This window comes from Penicillium citrinum (assembly GCF_028827155.1).
Source record: "Penicillium citrinum strain IBT 23319 chromosome Unknown utg000010l:1.0-1229701.0:1.0-1230130.0, whole genome shotgun sequence".
NCBI lineage: Eukaryota > Fungi > Ascomycota > Eurotiomycetes > Eurotiales > Aspergillaceae > Penicillium > Penicillium citrinum.
In genome coordinates, this window is record NW_026622695.1 from 974267 (window position 1) to 997547 (window position 23281).

At 48.8% G+C, this 23281-nt stretch overlaps 5 protein-coding genes across 5 annotated transcripts; 3 read left to right on the forward strand and 2 right to left on the reverse strand.

Moving 5' to 3' along the window:
• Nucleotides 1-176: 176 nt before the first annotated feature.
• On the forward strand, nucleotides 177-3922 carry N7469_011434 (hybrid sensor histidine kinase/response regulator; the record flags this gene model as incomplete). Its single annotated transcript, XM_056650339.1, has 2 exons — nucleotides 177-244; nucleotides 349-3922. 2 exons carry the CDS (start codon nucleotides 177-179, stop codon nucleotides 3920-3922), a joined length of 3642 nt encoding a protein of 1213 aa, XP_056495403.1.
• Nucleotides 3923-3953: 31 nt separating this feature from the next.
• N7469_011435 (uncharacterized protein) lies at nucleotides 3954-4205 on the forward strand (the record flags this gene model as incomplete). Its single annotated transcript, XM_056650340.1, has 1 exon — nucleotides 3954-4205. One exon carries the CDS (start codon nucleotides 3954-3956, stop codon nucleotides 4203-4205), a length of 252 nt encoding a protein of 83 aa, XP_056495404.1.
• A 1059-nt stretch (nucleotides 4206-5264) lies between these two features.
• N7469_011436 (putative TBC domain protein) lies at nucleotides 5265-7603 on the reverse strand (the record flags this gene model as incomplete). The annotated part of the gene is made up of 3 exons (XM_056650341.1): nucleotides 5265-6328; nucleotides 6396-7129; nucleotides 7191-7603. The coding sequence occupies 3 exons, from the start codon at nucleotides 7601-7603 to the stop codon at nucleotides 5265-5267; spliced, it is 2211 nt and encodes a 736-aa protein (XP_056495405.1).
• A 2944-nt stretch (nucleotides 7604-10547) lies between these two features.
• Nucleotides 10548-14463, reverse strand: N7469_011437 (telomerase reverse transcriptase; the record flags this gene model as incomplete). Its single annotated transcript, XM_056650342.1, is given in 5 exon segments — nucleotides 10548-11807; nucleotides 11821-12888; nucleotides 12946-13577; nucleotides 13652-13946; nucleotides 14071-14463. The coding sequence occupies 5 exon segments, from the start codon at nucleotides 14461-14463 to the stop codon at nucleotides 10548-10550; spliced, it is 3648 nt and encodes a 1215-aa protein (XP_056495406.1).
• A 1684-nt stretch (nucleotides 14464-16147) lies between these two features.
• N7469_011438 (putative Rho guanyl nucleotide exchange factor) lies at nucleotides 16148-21929 on the forward strand (the record flags this gene model as incomplete). Its single annotated transcript, XM_056650343.1, has 2 exons — nucleotides 16148-20689; nucleotides 20754-21929. The coding sequence occupies 2 exons, from the start codon at nucleotides 16148-16150 to the stop codon at nucleotides 21927-21929; spliced, it is 5718 nt and encodes a 1905-aa protein (XP_056495407.1).
• Nucleotides 21930-23281: the final 1352 nt, after the last annotated feature.

The window sequence follows — 23281 nt, forward strand, 5'->3', positions numbered from 1 at the left end:
AAGGTCCATGACGTAGCTGTAGAAGATGGATCAGCCCTAAGTAGACATCATTGGACGAAACCCTGCTTAAACAGTGGAAATCTGGGATCGGTCCCATTTATAATGCTCTTTGATGCCCCTCACGTCACGACTGATTGCATTCTGGACATGTACAGCTTCCATCTGAATATCGCGCGATGGCTGCTATTATAGGTGTTGGTACTCAGTCGCGTTATCGACTGGCGCAAGAACGAGAATTTCATAAGTACCGTATCCCTTCAATAAATTGATTAGATGAAGAGATAGCTGGAACTAGTGGAGACTATAGTATCTGTTAGCTTCTACTGACTATTCATCGATTTTCACTAGATTTATTCCTCGGGAACACTCGTCGTCGCGATTCGCCCCCTTCGATCGTGCCAGTAGTGAAGGTTTTGAGCCACAAGCCTCGTCGGATGCGGCGTTGACTTCCTTCGCGCAATTGGCAGCGACTCGACTAGGCGCCGAACGGGCCTTCATTTCGCTATTCGACTCTACATACCAATATGTCCTAGTAGAGGCCACGCCAACACTCAGTCTTGTTGGTGGTCGATTTGCAGACGACGCCGAGAGATTAATACTGGGTTCTTGTATCTTCCCTAAGAAGAGAGGCATATGCCACTACGTCGATTTCGCTCAGCATCGTCGGCGCTCAAACGGAGAGACAGATGATGCTGACGACGGGGGTAATCTGATTGTTCTCGATGTGACTCAAGATAATCGTTTTGACCACACCCAGTTGCAAGATGGGATTTCAGACATGCGGTTTTTCACGGCTGTCCCAATTATAAGTCCGCGAGGATACATACTTGGCGCCCTCTCTGTCATGGATAAACAAGCGAGATCCTCAGGCCCGGATCAACACCAACTTCAGCTGTTGAAAGATATGGCTGCCACTGCGATGGACCACCTAGCAATGAGAGAAGTGGCGGTTAAAAATCGTCGTGCTGAGCGCATGATCATTGGGCTTGGCAGCTTCGTCGAAGGAAGATCTACGCTTCGGGACTCATATCAGGAGGCTCAGGCCGAAGAACGTGCAGCCGAGGCATCTGGAGAATCTGCAGAAGGCAAATTGAACCTCGAGCAACAAGATTTGCAAGAGCTTTCAAAAGAGACGGGAGAGAAGAGCCTTGCATATCGGGAGAAACCTCACAGGGTTGATCGTGCTCGATCCAAGAGACGTGAAACATCCAGCACTGGCCGGGGAAAGACTGAAGACGAAAAGAACAACCATGCTTCAAAAGCCGGGATAGAATTTCACCAAGACAAGAACACTGCGCGAGCAGTCATTCACGGCGATGGTCTTCAGCAGGATGATCTTCCGACTAGCATCAGGAATGTCTTCTCGCGTGCAGCAAATCTCCTTCGCGAGTCCATTGGCGCAGAAGGAGTCATGTTCCTTGATGCAAATAGCCATCGCTTTGGGAGTCTTGTCGACGAAAAGAAGCGTAAAGTGACAGGCACTGGTTTTGATGATCAGCAGCATAGCGATGACAGTACTGGCTCTGGCTCAGACAGGTCATCAGACCACTCCGTTACTGACGATCTTTCTCAAGAGTCTGATGGTACCAGTCCCAAGGCCTCCGAATGCCTAGGCTTTTCCAGCTCAAGACTGTCAAGTATCAACGACGAGGAAAAGGCAGGTCGGGCAGTGATAGTACCAGAACCGCTGTTCAGCTCTCTTATCCGCCGATATCCTCGTGGTAAGATTTTCTCTTACGATTCCGAAGGAGGAGTGTCCGAGGACAGTGATCATCGAATCCAGAAGGAATCGGGCTCAGATAATGGAGCGAAAGAGACCATCCAAGAAGGCCGGATATCACCTCCAAGACGGAAACGTCGTCCAGCTTTCCAGCGATACGCTGAAGACCTCATCAAAATCTTTGGGGGTGCCAGAAACATCCTCGTTCTACCTATTTGGGACTCGGATCGAAATCGGTGGTTCGCCGGGGCTTTGATATGGACTAATGAGCCACACCGTATCTTCACTATTGAGGACGAGCTTGTCTTCACATCCGCATTCGCAAACAACATCATGGCTGAAATCCGCCGAATCGATGTGGAGGTAGCAGAGAAGGCCAAAACCAACCTCGTCAGCAGTATCACACATGAACTTCGAAATCCACTACACGGTATCTTAGGAACAGCCGATATTCTAAGTGATACAGCTATGAATGCACTTCAGCATGGGATGGTCCATACGGTTGAATCGTGTGGTCGCACCCTTCTGGACACCATCAACAGCTTGTTAGATCTCACCTTCATCAATAAATACAGGAAAGGTGATACTTCTAGAACCCGGGATGATTCAGACAAGTCAAAATCAGTGCAAGATATGCATGAACGTCAAAAGTCATCAGTTGCTCATGTAGCACTCGATTCGGTTCTCGAAGAAGTATCAGACTGTGTCTTCGCCGGTTACTGCTTCTATAATCACCCACAGGCCCCTCCACCTGCTCTTACGGAGTCTTCATCTCGATCGGCTGGTCAGACAAAGCAGGCAGATCCCGTTGGCCCTCGTGCCAGTCAAATCACGGTTATATTTGATATTGAGCCTAATACAGAATGGGACTTTGATACTCATGCCGGGGCTTGGAGACGTATTCTCATGAATGTCTTGGGAAATGCACTGAAGTACACTTCTTCCGGTTATATCTACCTTGGCTTAAAATCGACCGATACAAGGAATAGTACAATGCCAAAGAGCTTGAAGTCTCCGAAGAAAACGAAGAGAGGCTTTGAAGTCACTTTGACCGTGAAAGATACTGGAAAGGGCATCGGACCGAAGTTCCTTCAAAACGATCTATTCAGTCCATTTAAACAGGAAGACCCTCTTGCGTCTGGCAGTGGATTGGGATTGAGTATCGTTCGTCAGGCTGTCGGATTACTTGGTGGCTCGGTTGAAATCGAATCAACAGCGGGCGAAGGTACTCAGATATCGATTCATGCCCCATTGACCAGATCACACACAAAATCGGACTCTTCTTCAAGCAATTCATTTACCGCTCTGAAGGAATTTACTGAAGGGAAGAAGATCGGACTCTTAGGGTTCGGAGAGACTCTTCGATCTCAGCGAGACACATCATTGTATTCGTCACTCGATCGAATGTGTAGCGAATGGTTCGGTCTTCAAGTAACCAAGTTAAGCCCATCGGGAAAAAACAGTCTAAAGTTCGATTTCTATCTGGCCATACAGACTGAACTTGACTGTGAAGACACGAATGGAAGAGACCTGTTCGGTCTTGCGCGCCATTACGATATCGGTGATACCCCGGTCATTGTCATTTGCCAGTCACCAGAAGAGGCTCATCGCATGTTTGTCGCATTCAAAAATCAGAACCAGACAACGAACTTCGAATTCGTTAGTCAGCCTTGTGGTCCTCGAAAGCTAGCTCGGGCAATGAGGATGTGCATGAAGCGGAGAGGTGATGAGGCAGGCCGGAGAGACAGCGATGAGCTAACTCGATGGGTCGAAGTACCTCAATCAACCCATTTACCACTTGATATTGAGGCTAGTGATCCGCCAGATGAGCGAATGAAGATCAGCAAACGACCAACAAAGGATACAATGGGTACTGAGGCTGAACAAGCCGAAGGCGATCAGGAAACTGTACGAGCCAAGCAAGAGAGGGCTGCTGGCGAACAGCCTGAAGCAAAGAAATTCGATATCAAAGAGAGTACAGTTATGCTAGTAGATGACAACGATGTCAATCTCCAGTTACTCTGTGCCTATGTTCAAAAAGACGGGCTCAAATTCAAGTCGGGCAAGGATGGAGCTCAAGCAGTTGAGATGTACAAAGCTGACCCGGGGGCTTATCATGTTATTGTCATTGGTGCGTTTCCTAGACTTCCATCTCACACATCGTGCTACGTCGACGAGATATTCTCCCTGTTCCAACTTTGATTTCAAGATACTAATTGCACTAGATATTTCAATGCCGCTCATGAACGGCTTCGAAGCATCACGAGAAATCCGACTTATAGAAAAGGAATACCGCGATGGCTTATCTGAATCAGAAAAACAGGCACATCCACCCTTGATCATCGCCGCTTTGACCGGTCTTGATAGTGCCAGTGCCCAGAAAGAAGCTTTGGGTTCGGGCATCAACACTTTCCTGGTCAAACCCTTGAAACGAAAGGACTTGCAAGCTGTTTTGCAACGACAAGTTGAACAAGACACTTCATGACTTTTTTCGCCATATTGAATGAACACGCGCAATGCTGTCCACACTCCATTGGTACATAGCATTGATTTATCTTGTTTGGCTTGCAAGATTTTTTAATAGATAGAGTTCTCACGGCTAGAAAGGTCGTTGTTATATAGGTAAATAATGACTATATCTGTCGGTCTTTTCTCAGATGGATTATTCTCTTATGTACTATTCACTAAGAGATGGAATATTGAATAGTCATCCTGGATTAGTGAGTAGTAGTTCCTCTTGGTAAGTGCTTAGCCAACATTGATAGCTAGTATTTTCCACTATCAAGTTCCCTGGATGATGGAAAAAATTCGAAGACAGAAGACCTTCAACAAGAACCCACGGGGATGTCACCGATACATGCGTATACCACGCATACGCACCATCTTGGCATGTCTAAGATTCTGGTCTAGACTTCTGGTCTGCCGTCCAACTAGACTCACTAGTGTGAGCACGAAGTGAGACATGCGGGGTGGACAAGATGGTGGGTAAACATCCCGAGTCTATAAGAGTAAGCGAATGATTTATTCCATACACTACTAGTAAAATCTGAACGATGACTGGTATCTCTAAAATTTGATAGTTGAATGGAAGAAGGCTCGATTACTACGTGTACCGCTACCGAGTAACACTAAAGACGAGAAGCATCGGGGGCCATGAGATAAGAATACAGTGTGGAGGAATGGAGAAATGGAAGTCAAGCGCAGAATCAGAAGAAAGAAAAGGACATTGTACTGTAATCAGGACCTTATAGGTCAAAAGGGCCCGCAAGCATATGCATAAACAGTGGAGTAATAGACAATAGACAATAGTCGAGACACCGTCATTAGTCGAGTCCAACTGGACCAAAGTATATCATAACGCGATACTCCAGGCGCATTGCGGGAAGATATTTGATCATGCAATGGGGTATGTCATTGTGCATATAAAAGTAACAAGAAGCGAGGGTATGAGTCAGTTATGCAAAACAATCAGATGAAAAGAGGCCATATCAATTAGAGGCCATATAGTAATGGAGGACAATGGTTATTGAGAAAACTCTGGTCGTCATTGGCGTACTTTGCCAGCTTCCCGCACAGCAGACATGAAGCCGTCTTCATTGCCTGCAGCACTGAGCACCCAGTAATCGGCGACGCCAGGGTTCGAGACCTGACCGCCACCAAACCCTGCTGCAGCAGGAGCACTGTGTCGATCTTTCGGTTTCTGGTTGCTTAAGCCCGTATCACGAGGGCCCCATCCTAAGATGTTGCGTATATTCAAGCGGCTTTGATCATCTGCCTGTTGGGAAGCGCAGAGTTGAGCCTGAAGACAGCCGATGATAGCAACAGCAGTGCGAATCATAATTCGATCACCTTCAAAGACCCAGCAGTCCCAAACACGAGATACGCGCTCAAGGTCAAGACCGTTCGTGAGCAAAGAGCGAAATGTTGGCTCCCAGATATCCTCATCAGAAAGACGGAGGGTCTCATATAGATGAGTGTACATGCGAGGGAATTTATAGCGCAGAGTATCGGAGGCAAGAGTGTAGGTGCGCGACATAGCGCCTCGATCCCAAGTCAAGAACGCGACGGGAAGTGGCCGGTTGAGGGCATTGGCCATGGCAAGGAACGCCGAGGCCGGAGTAGGGAATTGCAGGACCAGAAGAGCAGCGATAGTATGAAGACCATGGATATAGCCTACATCACTTCGGTACATGCAATAGGCCTGCAAGACATCGACGAGCGTTTCCCGTAAGGGCCCGCCCTCCGAGAAAAGGTTCAAGTCGGGGAAAGCCTTCGATACGTCACTATCAATTGCATTGAAGCATTCTAGTAATCGTTTGTTGCTTTCACTCGGCTCGGTTTCAGTCTTTGTTCGCAATTCTTTAGCTCGTTGGAGAGCCTTGGCGAATGAGTCTTCACTCAAAGCCAGTTCGTTCCCGATAGCACGTCTCCACATCATACCTCGACTGCGAGGTGGGATTCCACGCCACCACAGTTCCCGAGTTCGAGGTTCGCGGATTGCCCGATCCCAGTTGGGGCCGACCCAATCATCCCACAGGTTCTGGAGGGTGTCTCGAGTACTGTCCTTTTCACACTGAGAAGACGCCGCTCTGGCCGCTTTTCTCTTTTCTATATCGTTGTTCAGAATCGCTCATGTGAGTGTGAAATGGGGGGTATCCAAAAAGAAAATACTTACCAGCTTCCTTCGATTGCGCCATCATTTGCTTATATTCCTTCAAGTGTTTCTTCTCCTCCTTTTGATCCTTGGGTGGTAGCCAGCTTGGGCGTGTCCTTGTCAGAACCTTCTCTTTCTCTTTGCTGATAGGCAGAGGATCGATCATTATATTCGACTTTTGAACTGGAGGCAGCTCAATAGGATCGTTAGCTCCTTGCGATTCAGAGCTCGACTTGCGTGGTGCCAAGCCATTCTGCACATTTTCTTCCTGTTGGCGTTCCTCTTCACCCGCATGGTGCTCCAGAGCTTCCGTGATAATCCTCGCCTCTTCAGATAAATCTGAGAGATAGCTATTGTAGGAATAAGCACGGGGGTTGCGAGGCGAGATTTGGCCCCGTTCAGGCCCAGCTGAACTTGATCGATGCACTCGCTTCATGCGGGCAGCCTTGGATGCTGATCCGGGTTGTGGGGTAGTATTGGATTCGGAAACGGTATGCGAGATGGGAAGGGGCCGTCGACCGGGACTGGCACCGCCATTTGGGCTTGTCCCACGAGACGGGACGCGGTCTTGAACAGGGCGAGGTGAGATTGGGATATTCCAGAGACTGGCGTCATCCGGGAGCTCATCATCGGAGTCGTGGTATTCATCCTCGAGATCCTTCACAGACTTGCGACTTGCTTGCCAGGCTTGCTTCTGAGGGGGCACACGTGCGGAGAGCGGGGAGAGAGCCAGGCTGGTACTTGACGCCGATCGACTAGACAATGGTCGCAGCGGGGAGGTTGACCGTGATCGTCGAGGCTGAACTGGTGTCAAACCCCCCCGAATTGGCTGTACTCCCTGGATCTCTCCTGTTGGCAGGGCGAGCAGACAAGGGGCCTGCGGATTGGGGGGTCCGAATGGCACCATTGATCTGATTGTGAATCGGGGGCAGGGGACTTCGCTGGCGTGGTTTTGGGGTCGCTGTCAAATCTCTTGTGGTGCTGATGGGGCTTTTCATAGGCAGTCGTTGAGCCGATCGCGCCGCCAGACCGGACCGGCTGTAGGGGGTGATTGGATCCGCGACCGGCAGTTCGGTGTCATCCTCTAGGCCGATTTCTTCAAAATTTCCAACATCCGTGAAGCTCGTCTCGGGACCGTCGATTTGGGATGAATGGAAAGAGGAGGACTTGGAGGACTTCGAGCCCGACAGCTCGGGTGGGGAATTGGGGGTTGAAAGAACGGTGGTCATGATCTCATGTAGATTGCTCAAAGATACAGGTCCTTTTTTCCAAAGATCATCGACCTTGACAGGCGCAAAACCCAGATGTATAAGAGTCGTCAATAATGGGCGAAAGGGGGTCGAGATTTTATGCAAGGCTCGGGTCTAGCCTGGACGAGGGGAAGGAGGGGGTTGCGATGTTCGAGCTTGTTCTATTCCAGGAAACAAAAAAACAATCGATCAACGAGAATATCGAAATGAAAGGCGAAATAGCAGGCTCAGCCGCAAGTCCGATGATAACCAGATCAAGAGTCGTCTTTTTGTGTTTTCGCAGAAGGTGGTGTTTGATAAGAGTAGAAAAAGAAAATGAAATTGGGAGAAAAGGAAAGGATCAGGAGGTGTCGATTCTGGGGGAGAGTGGTAAGGGAAACGGAAAATGGAGATTGAAAAGGGAGAGACAGGAATGGAAATGAGAGATTAGAAAAGACAAAAACAGGAAGAGAAAACGAGTGCGCCAGCAAATTGAAGAGAGGGAGTGAAGAGAGGGAGTGAAGAAAAGTGAAGGACGAACGCGAAGAAAGTTGACGATGGAAGAGTTGCAAGCGGAGAGAGAGCCTCAGGCAGGTTGGCCAGACCGAGAACAGGGGGGGTACTTGTGGGTACTTCTTTTTCTATAACAATTACACCTAGATAGGAGGTACTTCCAAGTACTCTATATCGAGATCAGAATCCTTAGTCGAAATAGGGAAGATCAATTGTCGATCGAATTGGCGAATTCCGGTGTACAGAGTTCGATGTTTTCCTCGAAGGAGTCCGATCGGAATTCCCCAGTAATCCAAGATGTTCCTTTTTCGCATCGTCCACTCGGCTGTTCATCCACAGCCGGGCGATCCGTGGTCCATCGGATATTGGACCTGATCTGGTCAGGTACGACTTTTTCATTGGTAATTGGATATCCACAATATACCCTATGTTTGCCTTTTTCTCAATCTACATGTTGTGCAAGAACCTTGGAATAGTTACTACAAGCTGTGGAACGAGAGGGAAGAAAAGTCCATCCATATTTCAATTATCGGGCGCCTTGCATCTCCAATGCGAGACTCAGTATATGCTGCAAGCGGACTGCAGCTTTATCCTCTCTCATGGGATACTAAATTAGGACATCTATAAACAGACTCTTGGCTGCACTGCACCGCAATAATTTACATGATCGTTTATCTTTCTGAGATCCTCCCATAAATGCTGATCGACCGATGCAAACGATTGAATTGTCTTGGCTCCTGTTTTAAGGTCGTTGTTGACAGGTCACGTGAATTCGAGAGAACTGACTATACACAATTTCACACTGCTACTAACTACGTAGGTGATTGATCAGTAATAGTAGTGCTTGGAATGATGACACCCTTGAGGCTTCTAGAAAGAGCTATTGAACAGGCTAAATTCAAGGACAAGAATGGGTGTATACCCTTAGCGCATTGCGGCCTCAGGATGTTGTGAACGGGAGTTGCGAGTCCGCCAAGTTAATATAACATATTCTTTTTATCACGTTGTTACATATTACCACAATGCCTGATCGCCCTTCCAACATTTGTGAACTATTCGATGTTATTTTACTCCGTACAAATTAATAGTTCAATTCCTACGCCGAAGATCTGCCGACCCGTCTGCGCTCCCAGCCGTCACCCGCTGAGTGGGTACATGTATATCAAATACCAATGCAATGCACTAGGTATCAACCAATCCAAACGCTCTAGATATCGTCCTCATCCGCACCAGTACTGCTATTAGTGTAGGGTGAGATTAAAGCCAAACGTATTTTATGTATTTATTCGCCCAGACGAAGAGGGGAAACAGAATCCTGCAATATCAAAACTACACTGCTAGTACTCAATATATTTCAGCTGAACTTCAAACAATCTACTGGTTACATAATAGTGTATTATCAAATTCGAGTCAAACTTGGAGACATTTCCAGGAATAAAAGGGTTTCCTGGTACCTAGCTACTTAGTTATACTACCTAGCACATGTACTACACTAGTACACTGCTGGTGTAGTACAGTAGCTCGAGACAATAACCACCATGTCCATCCCAAAAACACCCTTTACCCTTTACCCCAGAAACCCTCACAAAAGCAAATGAATCCCCCCCAAAAGACCCGTCACGCCGTAATTCCAAATGCTTTCAACTCTCAAACTATCTAAAATATCCTCACCCGCCTCTGGGCCGCCGCCGGAACAAACACTTCCCGCGGCGCACCAACCTACATCCCAGCCCTAGATCCCAACGCCTCCAACGTCCGAGTCTTCTACCTCGAAAGAGACCCGATCTCCAGGGATCTAATCCAACTCCCCGGCACTTTAGCCCTCGTCCGCAGCATTCTAGGCCCTCAAATCCTGATCTCAAATTTCACTGCCAATATAACTCGAACCGGTTCAGGGTCTATGGCACTACATTCGGATCAATCTTTCTTTGTCCCCGAACCGTGGGAAGACAGGGTTGAACCCTGGGCACTGAATATAATCTGGTGTTTGACGGATGTGTATTTTGAAAAACGGGGCTATCTTGTACATTCCCGGTAGTCAGAGCTGGAAGAGGAGGGAGGAAGTACCTGCATTCGCGGAAGAGATGTTGATTCCGTTTACTGCGGTGAAGGGCTCGATCATCGCTATAGATGCGAGGGTTTGGTATACCTTGGGTAAAAATGTCACGGTGGATCAGGATAGAGCTTTGCTATTTGGGTACTATACTAAGTCATTTTTGAGACAGCAGGTTAATTGGACGGCGGCTTGGGGGGAACATGTTAAGAGTGAGCTTAGCAAGGACGGCAGGGAGCTGCTAAGTTTGAATTCTACTGCTAATACTGGGACGGTTTCGGATTTGGGGATTGGATTGGAGGAGTATAGGGGGAGTAGCTGTTCATCTAGGTTCTTTGCAATTGGTATACACAAGTCACAGAATAATACAGACGTTCGCTAAAAGCGCCATTCTTCGAATAGTGCATTTCCACGTTTCACAACTTGTGCCAATTTGGTGGCTTCGCTGTTCGTGGTTGGCCGCGAGTGTTTCCATTGCGAGTCAAGCCATTGAATGACAGCCGCGTATCGAGTTTGTTTGCGTTTCAGCACAAAGCGAAATGCAGATGTCGTGAGAAATTGTATATGCGAGAACTTTACGAAACAAGACAATGGGTTTGATCTTGATGAGCGTCGTTCCTCAATTATCGCCAAGGCCCGGAACATGAGAACGTGAATGGTTTGGATAATGATGGGAGGTTTCGGGTGAGCGCGACCTGACAAGGATTTCATATAACGGTACATTTTCATGGCGACAGTGACGAAGCGGGTATAGAGATTACCGAGAACCACAGAGCGAGAATTATGGGTGTCATCCAGGAACATTGGATGCATCTGCTGTCGGAAGGAGGCTAATACTTTCCGTCTTAACGTGTGGCCAGGTCGATAGCTAGCCTCAACAGTCAACGAGTTTGAGAGTGCGGTAGCAGCCAAGTCCCCGCCTTCCAGTGCTCGATCTTGATCCTGGTGAATTTCTAATGTGTTTGTATCAATGCGACATCCTAGATAAGGGAAGCATGTTGATCCCTCGAGACGGGGAATGTGTGCGCCACCTATTGATGCTGTAAAGTTGACCAAGCTTTTAGATGGGTTGACTACAACACCATAGGTTGGATGTCCACGAAGCATGGTTTCGAGGAATTGCATGGCTTGATTTAGGTCATTGGTAATAAGCAAGAAATCATCAACAAAGCGCATGAGGAGCGAGTCTTTGGACCGTAGAAACCCAAGAATATTATGTTCGAGTTCAGCCAGAAAGAAGTTGCAAAGCAGACTGGATAGAACAGAGCCCTGTGGAATCCCGTTGCGCTGCCGATAGTACTCCTTGCCTATTTTCACTAGGTTGTTTCGAACATGTTGGTCCAAGAGATTCAGCAACCAGTCAGCGTCTTGGATTTTCTGTTCATTGTCGTCGATGTAGACGGTATTCGGCTTTTGGATTTGTGTTTCTTGGGCAAGAAAATCGGGCAAATGTTGTTGCTTCTTCAAAGGAGCAGCACGTCCAACCCATTTTCGAAAGGGTCTGCCCTGGACACCATTGACAGAGGGCTTCATTTCGATGTGTTTGGTGATCCGATAGGATTCTTCCGTGACTAGGTCCGTTATGAGACGCAAGAGTCGATTCTGGGGAATGTTATCGAAACAAGCCTGGATATCGAGCTTCACAAAATACAATCTGGGTAATGGCAAGGACGTTGTCTTGACTTCGTTCTGAGGGCCCACAAGCTTTTCTTTGAATGACTTCAATCGAGGATGCAGGTCGCCCGTGGAAATTAAGGAAGAACCCATCCTCTGGGGGGTTTCGTTGACGTTCATACATCAACATATTGGATATTGGGGTAATAGTTCTGTTGATAGAGATATAGTACGCCCGTTTCTTCCCATTCTTGACGAATTCTTTAGGAACCTTTTTGCCCAGATTGAGAATCGGCCGAACGCCGGTTGACTTGGGCAATAGACGAAGAGATCCATATCCAAGATATTGCCTTTTCTGCGGAGCTGAAGCTGTTTGAGAACTGATCTTTTCAAAGGTCTTCGATTTGAGGTCTGCAAGTGGCTGTTCAGTCAGCCTTCGCCAGACATCGTGACGGAAATAAAAGAGTTGGTTCCGATGCGTCTGAGACTCGGTAACATAGAAGTTGGTGCGGATAAGCGGAATGACAATAGAGTCAAAAATATAGTATACGAACTCGTGCAACAACTCCGTACGTTTCTGGAAATCCGACAATGAAAGGTTCCGCTCAGCAGATTGATGTTGCAAGCTGGGTGGTACCAACCAAGGTATCTGGGTCACCTTCATGCCGTTGCATACAGAGTGGAGACTGATGTTTTCATATCGGCGCATTTTGACGAAGGAATCTACGTTTCTCATCAAAATATTGTAATTTAACTCGCCTCCAGGCCCTTCCCCAAGTGCTTGGGGTGGCAATAGCCTGTGCAGTACAGCCCGGCAAAAGGCTGAGACAGCTGTCGCAGGGGTCGCATAATTCGTAACACAGGGCCTGGGCCGCTGTAGCGACACATTGTATTGTTTCTCTTCCCCATCTTTTGAGCCAATTGTGTGCCCGGAGTGAGAAGGCAAGTCATTCAGTGCAGGCTGGTCTAAGAACTTAGTCGTCACCGGTGATTTAGACTGCGGTTGTGTAACCAAGGCATCATCCGCGGAAGACCCCGGGACCTTGACATCGGACCGTCCTATGGCAGAGGATGGGCAAGGCGGAAGCCTCCAGGGTCCGATTGCCTATTATCTCAGCATTAGCTTATGTGTCCCAAGAGTAATTGTAGCGTGGAAACATACATCGGCAGGACAATAGTGTTGAAGTAGCTTGCCATACGAACATCTAGCATGCCGAATTCGCAATTTCTGGGCAAAAGCCATTACCTGACCGCGGAGCCGCCTGGGCAGCTTCGTAGATACTTGAACTCTTGTTACTGGGGTCTCACGATCCTGTTTGAGTCCCAATAGTCGACGATACCGTTGATCATCGTGTGTTGAAATTTCGTTCTCTCGGAACTCGTGACTTTGAGGTTGAGCGGTCTTGCTGCGGTCGCCCGTTATGGTAAATACATTGTCCAGGCCGAACTGTCGAGGGAACAGGTATTTCATAAAATGAACTGTCTCATTGGTCGTTTCCAAATTCGAGAAGCGGTTGAGAACATCTAAAGATTCATGAGGCAAGGCTCGGTTCAGGATACTGAGGACAAACATACGACTGCTTCCTAATCCATAGGGCAATTTCTGCTTCGAACCGCCGGCGAGCCTGCAATAAAGAACACGACGACGGAGGAAGATAATACTATTTGGGGAACGAGTCTCGTTGTGACTGCCAAGGCCTGAATGCTTGATTTTGGAAAATCCAAAAGCCGGGTCTGCCTTGTTGGCTGTGGATGTGGAATTATTGATTTTCTCCAGGCCCGACAGTGGCAGTCCTGCATAAGAAGTCAGCTTTTGTACACTGCATGGAATTTGTCATGGCTGTTGTTGTTGAGGCGCCCAATCATACCACTCAGTTGGTAGAAAATGCCCTTTGATGTATCCAAAGGAACAAAAATGCCACAGTCGAGTAGTAAATGAATTATAATTTCTTCTCCATTCTGGCCTAAGAGACCCAAGACATCCGTCCATGGTGACTGCTTCAAATGCTGGACGTTCTTATTGGGGAATTGTATGGCTACGCCAGGAATGCCACTGTCAATGGTATTCTCCTGCGCGTGTTGGAAGCCATGCGCCAATACATGCTGCGGGCCTCGATAGGAGTAGTGGTCCCTGAAAATATTCGAGACCACATAGTCGACTACCTGCAATTGACAACGTTAGCTTGATGCTGCCCCTTGTTCATTTATTGAGTATTGTGGCATTTGTCACATCTTCAGTGGAGATACCTCAGATTGGGGGGGCTACTAGTCCTGTGTCTGTGCTCACGAGAACGGAGCGCGACTGAGACTGGGTGAAGGCACGATAGGCCTGTTGGCGTTCGGAGGCGAGTTTCGTTGAGGGCTGCTTTAATACGCCGACCAAGGTAGTATCGAGCAAAGTAGCCAATGACTGAGGATTGTGATCAGCCGAATCCGATGCACTTCCCACCGACGCGATACGTCGACGACGAATTTTCGAGGAAGCGGGCAAACAGCACAAGAGATATTGGCGAAGGGTCAAGACATCTCGGTAGTAGAGCGAGATAACAGGGTGGGTTGGATGAAGGGCCCGGCCGTTTCGCGCAGGGGCAGCTCTGAAACGGTTAGGGGACGAGGTGATACTCGCTTGAGGCTGAGAAGTGGGTCTAGAATGACCTGGTCGTTTCCTTTTTTTAGCCATGACGAGTTTTCATGGCAATTTAATGGAAGTGGAAAAGAAATCCAGAAAGACGAGGTCTCCAGGAGTTTGTCATTGATAGTTTACGCGTCGGGGGGAAGTGGAAATAACGGGCTGGTTGCGTGGTGGGAAGGAATTACTGCTGGTGAAAAATGGGTGATACGGCGGGAACAATTACCACCACGGAATGCTGTTACTGCCACGTGATAAAGGTAGCATCTAACATGTACATAGTACACCGTACACATCAGAGGATCTAGTAAATATATATGGTTTATTTGATTGTGTTCAAGTTCAAGTTCAGTCTCAGGGAGGGTAAGGAGAGTAATTCGAAACACATAGAGACTATTACTCTTTAAATACTTCCTGTGAGATAGAAGTGGTAATTAATTAACTGACTACTGTAACTAACTAGTTAGTTAACGTTACTAGTTAATTATTTAGTAACCGGAAGAATTTGCTAAATTACTGTGGACATTCACTGATATCATTTAGGCTCTCTCAATGTATACAGTACACATACTCCGTGTATGTACATAATACATAATACAAACAATACATCGCTGGTTCAACCCAAAATCCAGGCTTCCCCTGGAAATTAAAATCAAAGTCAAAAATAAAAAAAAATGAAAATAAAAATTCCACCATCGAATCGCATACAAAACAAAAAAACAATCAAAAGGAAATTAAGGCGACGACCCACGGAACCGGCGGTCTGGCCAGCCATTGCGTCTCCACTGCGTAAAATCCACGTTTGTTCCTGGCCAGGAACATTCATTCCATATAGTTTCAATGAACGAAACATTGCAGATTATTATATGTATGTATACGGGACAAATAATTGTTATAAATGAATGGATAATATACTCTGATTAAAATGAAGTATCAAGTAGCAATTGTAGAATGTATACTTTGAAGAAGACTTGGAGTATACGAAGTATACAAAGTACCTACGACATACTGTAGTCTCACTCTCCGACGATCGCCTCGATGCTAGCGCCTTCTCCGCTTTGTCGACTCTCCAACCTCTTCGACTCTTCCATCTCTACTCCGTACTCCTCTTTCTCTTCCTCCTCCTCGATGATCGCCGCTGCACTCTTGCTAGTGCACCATGCAGTTTGCGGTCAGTTTGTAGCTTGTATCGCTTCTCAACGAAGCTAGCAATCTGGCCTAGTTCTCTTAATCCATCTCTCTGCACACACTATCATCCTCGCGCAGACGGGCCCCCCCCGGTCTTCACTCCACCAGCTGCCTATCACAGCCCGAGCTTCTGACTGGAGACAAACGTCAGGGCCACTAAATCTCCCTCTACTGTTTTCATTCGTCACCCTACGTAAAGTCCCCAGCGCTCTTCACACAGCCGATCACTTCTTTCCAACGCTTCCCGTTCCAAGGTGCTGTGCTCTCTTCTTTAGGCCCAGGCCAAGCTCTCCCGCTCTACATCTCGAACTTTTTTTTTATCCACTTCTTTCTCTTCCAAATCCTCGCTGGTTTTTCTGTTACGAATATGCTCCCAAATCGGGGTGCGCCACCCCAGCATTGTTTTGTCGCCTGAGTCCTTCTAGCCCACATCGAAAACCACCCCTCCAATCTGCGACATCCTCGTCGGGCGTTCATCCCGGAACAGCGCATAAGTCCAACCCACACTTTTCCGCCAGTCCACGTCGGTCGGCCTGGAGCATGCAAGATGTCTGGCAGCAGTGCTGAACAGTCATTTGGCTCCCGGAATGGGATGCCGCCTCCGTTTGGGCGACAATCATCCGCTCCGGGTATCAACCAATCCCTCGACGCTGTCCCTGGCTCCTCACCTTTTGAGGTGTCACCGATCACACCTTTCTCTTCCTCCACGTATTCCTCTCTTCGATCAGGCCTCGACTGGCAGACTCGTGCGGCCACTGCAAACCATCTTCTCTCGAGCGGTCAACCCGACAACCCAACTGGCCGTGACTCTCCGGACCCAGACGACTTTTATCGAAAGCAGGACTGCTTGACAACGGAAGGCCCTCATGTGACAAGCGGATTTGGCGATGCAACTACAGTCGCGAATGATGGTATGGCACCGGTTTATGGCGACCTGAATGATCGGGTGTCTCCACTCCCGGCAAACGTCCTGGATCCTTCGCGCCAGAGACGACTAGAGTATCGATCTGTATCTGATTCGCCAATCCTGGGAGGCACGGCACCGAAGACAACACCTGCTTCTTCTTCTTCTTCTTCTTCTTCCCTAAAGACCCGTCAATCCAGACAATCTTCCTTCAAAGACCTCGTTAACAAGTTCAACAATACTTCTGACCAAGTCCTTCCTCTCCCTTCGGTTTCACGAACTACTTCACGAGCTGCGAGTCCCGCCGGTAGTGCCGACGGCTCAGAAAGACATCGTACCTTTCCGTCGCGACGTCGAACCCTTCGTGATTCACCCGATTCACCTCCTCCAATCCAAGTAACAAGTAACCCTCAACCACAAATTGACACCACGCCTTCGTCCCCAGAAGAAGACAGATTTCCGCCAGAGCCGCTCAATCTGTCAGACGCAGTTCCACCACCTCTCTTCCAGCAAATCCCAAAATCACATCCTCGGAGGCCACTGTTTGGTGAATTGTTGTCTGTCAACACCCAATTGAACAACTTAGGATTTGGGCTTCCTGCTCAGCTGAAACGAAGAGGCTCTGACGGAAGTCTCCCAAGCCCAAACCCTGCCTTCCTTGACCAGTCAAATCCATCGTCAGCGCGATCTCCTCTTACCCCAACGGCTTGGTATCTTGGACAAGCTTCTTCTCTTGAAGCAGTTCAACCTGGAGCAAGTAAGACGACTGGTCATCGCAGAGTGCGAAGTGACTTGGTAGGACACGCATTGTCCGAATCTGAGTCCCTTGCGGACCCTTGGGGCACTGACATGGTCGTCCCAACGCCCTTGCAGCGGGCAAAAGACGGTCATGGGTCGCCTGGCGGCTCTGGCAGTCCCACCAGTCCGAATTCCAGGTCCCGCATTCCAATCTCCTCGCACCATCTCACTACTGGTTCCGGTCCCAATAGCCCGGTCTCTAATTCGACATTTAGCAGCCGATCGACAGGCATTCCGTTGGCTCCAAAGGGTACCAGTCGTCTTCCTAAACCATCTTCTAAAGATAGTACCCCAACCCGCATGGCGGCCGATGGACCCGCTTCGTTTGCGATGACGGGCCGTGGCCGACGGGACCTGACGATTGGCCGAACCCGTAACCAGGTACACTCACAAAGTCAACGACTACAGGCATACATTGCAGCACCTCCACCCAAGAAATCTCCCCCTCTACGCAGTTCACACAATCGGCAGTCTGTTTCACATGGTCCCCCAGTTTCCCCGCGATCCAAAGTTGGAGAAAGAGTTTCGAGTCTTCAAAGGTCTTCGGAACGTGATACCGAGGCCCGTAGTCCCGGCTCTAGAGGCCGTCACCTACCGGAACTGGGAAAAGTTGATTTTGAAACGCGCCGCCAGCGTATTCAACAAGCAATCAATCGCACTGTTCTAGAGAATGAGAGAAAGGAGGAAGCTGCCGCGGAGCTTCGCAGACGTGCCAAGGAAAGGGAAGCAGCTCGTGAAGGAGTTGTCGAGGCTCCAGCTGATGACGAAGCTCCGACTCCCGATACTGCCATAGCTAGTTCGTTACCATCGTCAGATATGGCAACTGTCGTAGCGGAGGCGACCCCGTCATCTGCGACTGGGACTTTCGAAAAGGAGCCACATACTATGCCTCAACTTCATCTCAATACTGCTATGAGTGTAGCTGACAATAATGCTCCCCATACAACAATGGATTCGCCGACGCTGGGCATGCCGGAAGAGCTTCCACGCGCCTCAGAAACCGCTTCCCACGTCGTTGGAAATGAAACTCCTCGCTCTCCGGCCACTTCAGACTCGAGCGGCACGCATGTGACAACATTTGACCCAGAGCCGCAGTCAGATCTGCAGGAACGGAAAACTAGTGTCTCCCATCAGACCCTCTTGAATCATATCATGCAAATTCGCGAGTCCACCTCGGGCAGCGAGTCGTGTGACGAACCTGACTGCAGTCTTTCTGAGGCCGAGGACCAAGAGTCCATTCAGATCATGCTTCACGATTCGCCCCATCCCCAGTCCGTGAATACTGGTGGTATGCGTGCCAGATCGTCAGAACAACAGCAACACCAAGCTTTGATGCACCCAGATAACAGGTGGAGCATGGGTTCATGGTCTTCTTCTCTGCATCAACAAACCTCAACATGCGACGAGAGTGGGGACGATATCCCAATGCATACCTCGGCCCTGGAGCATGAAACCGAGTTTGCGAACCAGTCATGCTCCGCAACTTCCTCTAGCCCCTCATCGGATGGAGCTGGTGATTACCCATTTCAAGATATTGGTGTTATGGGACCTGAAACTCTCGAATCGCCGCAAAACCAGACATCGCAATTCTCGAATCCGCCGAGTCTTGCTCGACAAGGGCGATGGGACTCTCGTCGTGCGACTCAAGTCTACCTGCAAGAGCTTACACGAGCTCGCCAAAACAACATCCCGCATACCGTGCTCGAGGAACACCAACCCTATCAGAATAGCATTCGCACCGACGGCCAAGTGAACTCCTTAACTGAAGACCCTGTTGTCGTTCCTGAATACCAAGCAGTCCCCTTTAATGAATCGCTCCGTCCTGAAGCCAGTCTCAGAGGTCCATCGGACTGGGAACATGCCTCCCCATCAATGTATGACTGGCTGAAGGTACAAGCGGAACATGAAGCGTCGACACCCGTGACCGATGACCTCCAGTTCTCACCCGAAGAAATGCCGACTCCTCGCATAGGGCATTCTGTTCAGAGAGATATGACTAGTTTTGCTCGACCTGGACTAGGTGTATCGCTCGAACAAAGTCCAGAAGAGATCATCCCTTCGCGGGCAGAGCTCCCTGCAGATTCCTTTGCAGCCGTGCAGCCGCCTGGCTTAGCCCAAGGAGAATACCCACCTTCAACAGACATACCAACACTACGAGCTAGCCAGAGCGCTGGAAGCAGTGACGACTCCTCGTTCCGACCTCTTGAATCTATTCAATCTTCACGTGCAGCAGACTCGTCTGCCACATCTCTGGCTCCATCTGAATATCGTGTTCACACAGAGGCTCGAAAGTCACCTTCTCCAGAACAACGCCGCTTGAAAAAACGTCGCCATATCATAAAGGAACTGGTTGATACTGAGTACAAGTTCGGCCGTGATATGAAGGTTGTCGATGATATCTACAAAGGCACAGCTGGATCGTGCTCCGACCTGACTAAAGATGATATCAAAACCATTTTTGGAAACTCTGATCAGGTTGCGCAGTTTTCTTTCGCCTTTCAAGATTCTTTGAAGAAAGCTACTCGGAGCATTTATGTCATGCCAAAGTCTCAGCGCTGGAATCACAAGCGCAGCGCACAAAGCAGTCGCGCCGGCTCAGCAGGCGGGGATGAATTCGCTGCAGCCGCAGATGCAAGTACATCAGATCTTGAAAAGGATCGTTTGACCTCGGTTGGCGCAGCGTTCTTGGATCATCTTTCGCAGATGGAGAAGGTTCATGCCCTCAACCTGAAGACTCGCGATGCTGCCAACAAGAAGCTTGAGGTCATGCAGCTCAAACAGAACGTAACAATTTGGTTGAACGAATGCCGAGATTGGGCCTCGGATCTAACCGATGCTTGGGATCTCAGCTCGTTACTAGTTAAGCCCTTTCAGCGAGTACTGAAGTATCCCCTTCTCCTGACATCGCTCCTGGAATCAACACCTAACGATCATCCCGACCATGCAAACCTTGCTGCAGCCTTGTGCAAGACAAATGAAATGACGAACCGCCTCAATAAACTCAAAGGTCGGATTGAGACATTCGATCAGTCTCTTGGTCGCGGTCGCAAAGAATCGGATGTGCGGGCGAATTTGTCCAAGGCATTCGGACGCCGCACAGAGAAATTGCGACAGCAAGTAGGACTTTCGGACATCTTTGAGGACAAGTCCTTCCAACGCTTGGCTGAACAGTTCAGCGAGAATCTCCTTCAGCTACAGGTGATCATAGGCGATATTGGGGGATACACTAGTCAGACTGAGCAGTTCGCCGAACAGCTGCTGGAGCTTTGTTTGTCAATTGAAGCAATGCTCGATGTGGTTAAGACAGGGTATCCGGAAATGGAGAGCAAATGGCGGCATTTCAAGACGACTGCCGTTGAGATTCGTACTACAACTGTTGCCGAACATGTAAGTTGCCATGCGGTTCGCCCGAAGGTTATCTGAATCGAATAGTACTAACATTCTTCTTTAGATCGCCGCCATCCAAAAGACTGTCGTGCAGCCTATTGAGCATGTGATCTCGCTACATTCAAAATCTTTCCGGGCTATGAAGCGACGAGAAAAGCGCCTACTCGATCATGCACGCTACAAAGCTACCGAGGAACGTGGGGATACCCCTGATAAAAAACTCAAAGAGCAGGAGGCGCACTTCGAAGCTCTCGACCAGACTTTGAAAGAGGAGCTTCCTCAGCTTTATGCGCTATCGCGCAAGCTCTCACAGGCTTGCTTGAAAAACCTCGTCATTCTTCAATCTTCATTCTTCAGTTCTATGCAAGCGAAATTGGAGCCTCATGTGGAGGGCTTCCCGCCGGACTTCCAACAGATTCTCACCGATTGGAGCAATGATCACAGTGTTTCCGCGGCTCAAGTCCTCACTCTGGGAATATGCAATGGATCCCTACTTGCTGATACAGTCAATCTGGTCAATTTCAATACGCCTTCGACGAATGTCAACTCTCCTCGCCGACCTTCGACGGTCAACAGCTCTACCAACCGCCCTACGTCAATGACAGAAGACTCGCCCAAAGTATCAAATGACTACGGTGTTGGCCAGCTCTTCCAATCTCCACAAATTGACAGCCAATCTAGCATCAGTCGAACGCGCGCCAATTCCGCATTTTCGGGCCGGGTACAGCCAGAGACCCCAGATACTGGCCGCAGTCAGATTCTCCAGCAAGTGACAAATAGCTCCCATTCAAGCATGCATGGGCCTAAACCTACGGAGACGGAGCCATTCCCCAGTCTTCCCAGACTCAGCCTGGACACGCCTTTTCTAGCGGAAATGATCAGTGCCTCCTCGAGTGACAACAATCTTCCCACCTCACCCGCTGGTCGCTATTCAGGCTTTTTCTCCTCGGCCATGCCTATGTCTGACAACCCCAACGAGGAGGCTCGGGCAGACAACAACCCCCTTGCTGAGCACCATCCAGCTGAGCCTCGTGTGCTGTTCCTTGCTGCCAGCGTCGAACAATTCAATTTCCAGGGCGCTAGAGGTGAAGCTGGATATCCATACTTGACATATGAGTCGGGGGATATCTTTGATGTCATTGGCGAGAAGGGTGAGCTTTGGCTTGCGCGAAATCAGGATGATGCGACGCACCAGGTCGGGTGGATTTGGAATAAGCATTTTTCCAAAGTTGGGCTGTGATACAGCATTGCTGTATGTTGAATTGCACATTCGCCTAATCCTGATGGGCCTCGGGTTCACTCCCGTATTGATTTTGTTCTACGCCGTGGCCAACGACCCGAGATGCGGCAACACCTATGATACCCCATTTTTTCATGATTCTCATTCGCCCCAGCGGACACTTTAACTGGCCATGTGCCATATGTTTTGTTTTATCTGTTCCTGTATTCTCAGGTTATGCGTGATGGATCTACTTATCTACTGGAGCTTTGGGATGTACTTTTAGATACCCTTTCTTATTTCGTATTCGGTTGCAGTCTTATTCTGAGGACAATTTAAAAACGAAATCTTACTGAAAAGCTTCCGCCATGACTCTAATTATGTATTGTGTATTCAATCTTCATCTTCATCGCCGTCCGTCTATATATACTTTCCCCATCGGGCAAACCCCAGTGATTCCATCACGTGACCGACATGTGACGTGACTCCCCAAACCGAGGAAGTGCCAGGGAATCTCCAAGACTTCAATCTTCAAACCTAATCTCAACACGCCGAGTCCGACGTTGTAAAGTGATGCCATTTTCCTGACATTTGCATTAGTACATCGACGGCCAGCCTCGGTCCAGAACGCTAGCCAGAACCACGAACAAGCACCATCATCATCCTCTTTGCACCCACATTTCCGACTAGACGCAACCCAGTCCAAGCCCAAATTGAACTACCATAAAGAAAAGACGACACCAAGTGGGCTATATTATACCGAAAACGTACCCCTGTCTCCGAATTCTGGCGTGCGAATATTTCAACATCGATAAAAGCCTGCTACTTTTCTTTTCCTCCCCTTCGAAAACGCCCTGATATACCCCTCCACCCTCTTCACTACGGTGCCTAGTGACTCGGCCCTTTCACTGGCAGTTATCGCTATAAGGCTAACGGCCTCGTCCTCCGAATCCCGGCTTCCCGTCCAATAATTCGATTCGAAGTTCCGCGCGCCCCACTCACTGCAGAACCGAGAATCTGGGGTTTTGGTTTCGGTACGAGGACAAGTGCACTTCGCCCCGGTGCCGCGCAACTTCAATTGCCGCTTTCCGGGCTTCGCGCCACAGAGATCCTTCTTTCCTTGCCACTTCTTGTAGGCCTTTCGCGACTGCCTATTGTCTACTCTCTTTATATTGAACTGGGTTGCTTTGTGCAATTGTCCGGCTCGATTATATCTCTCGCATTGCCTGGTTCATTTGCTTCTTGTTGACAAGGGACTGTCTTATAACGTCAACTTTGTGAATAATCACGCGACGAGGCATTCTCCAGTGACCGCGGTTTTTCGCGCTTTTACGATCCCTTGGATATCTCATTTGATTTGTACACTTTTGGTT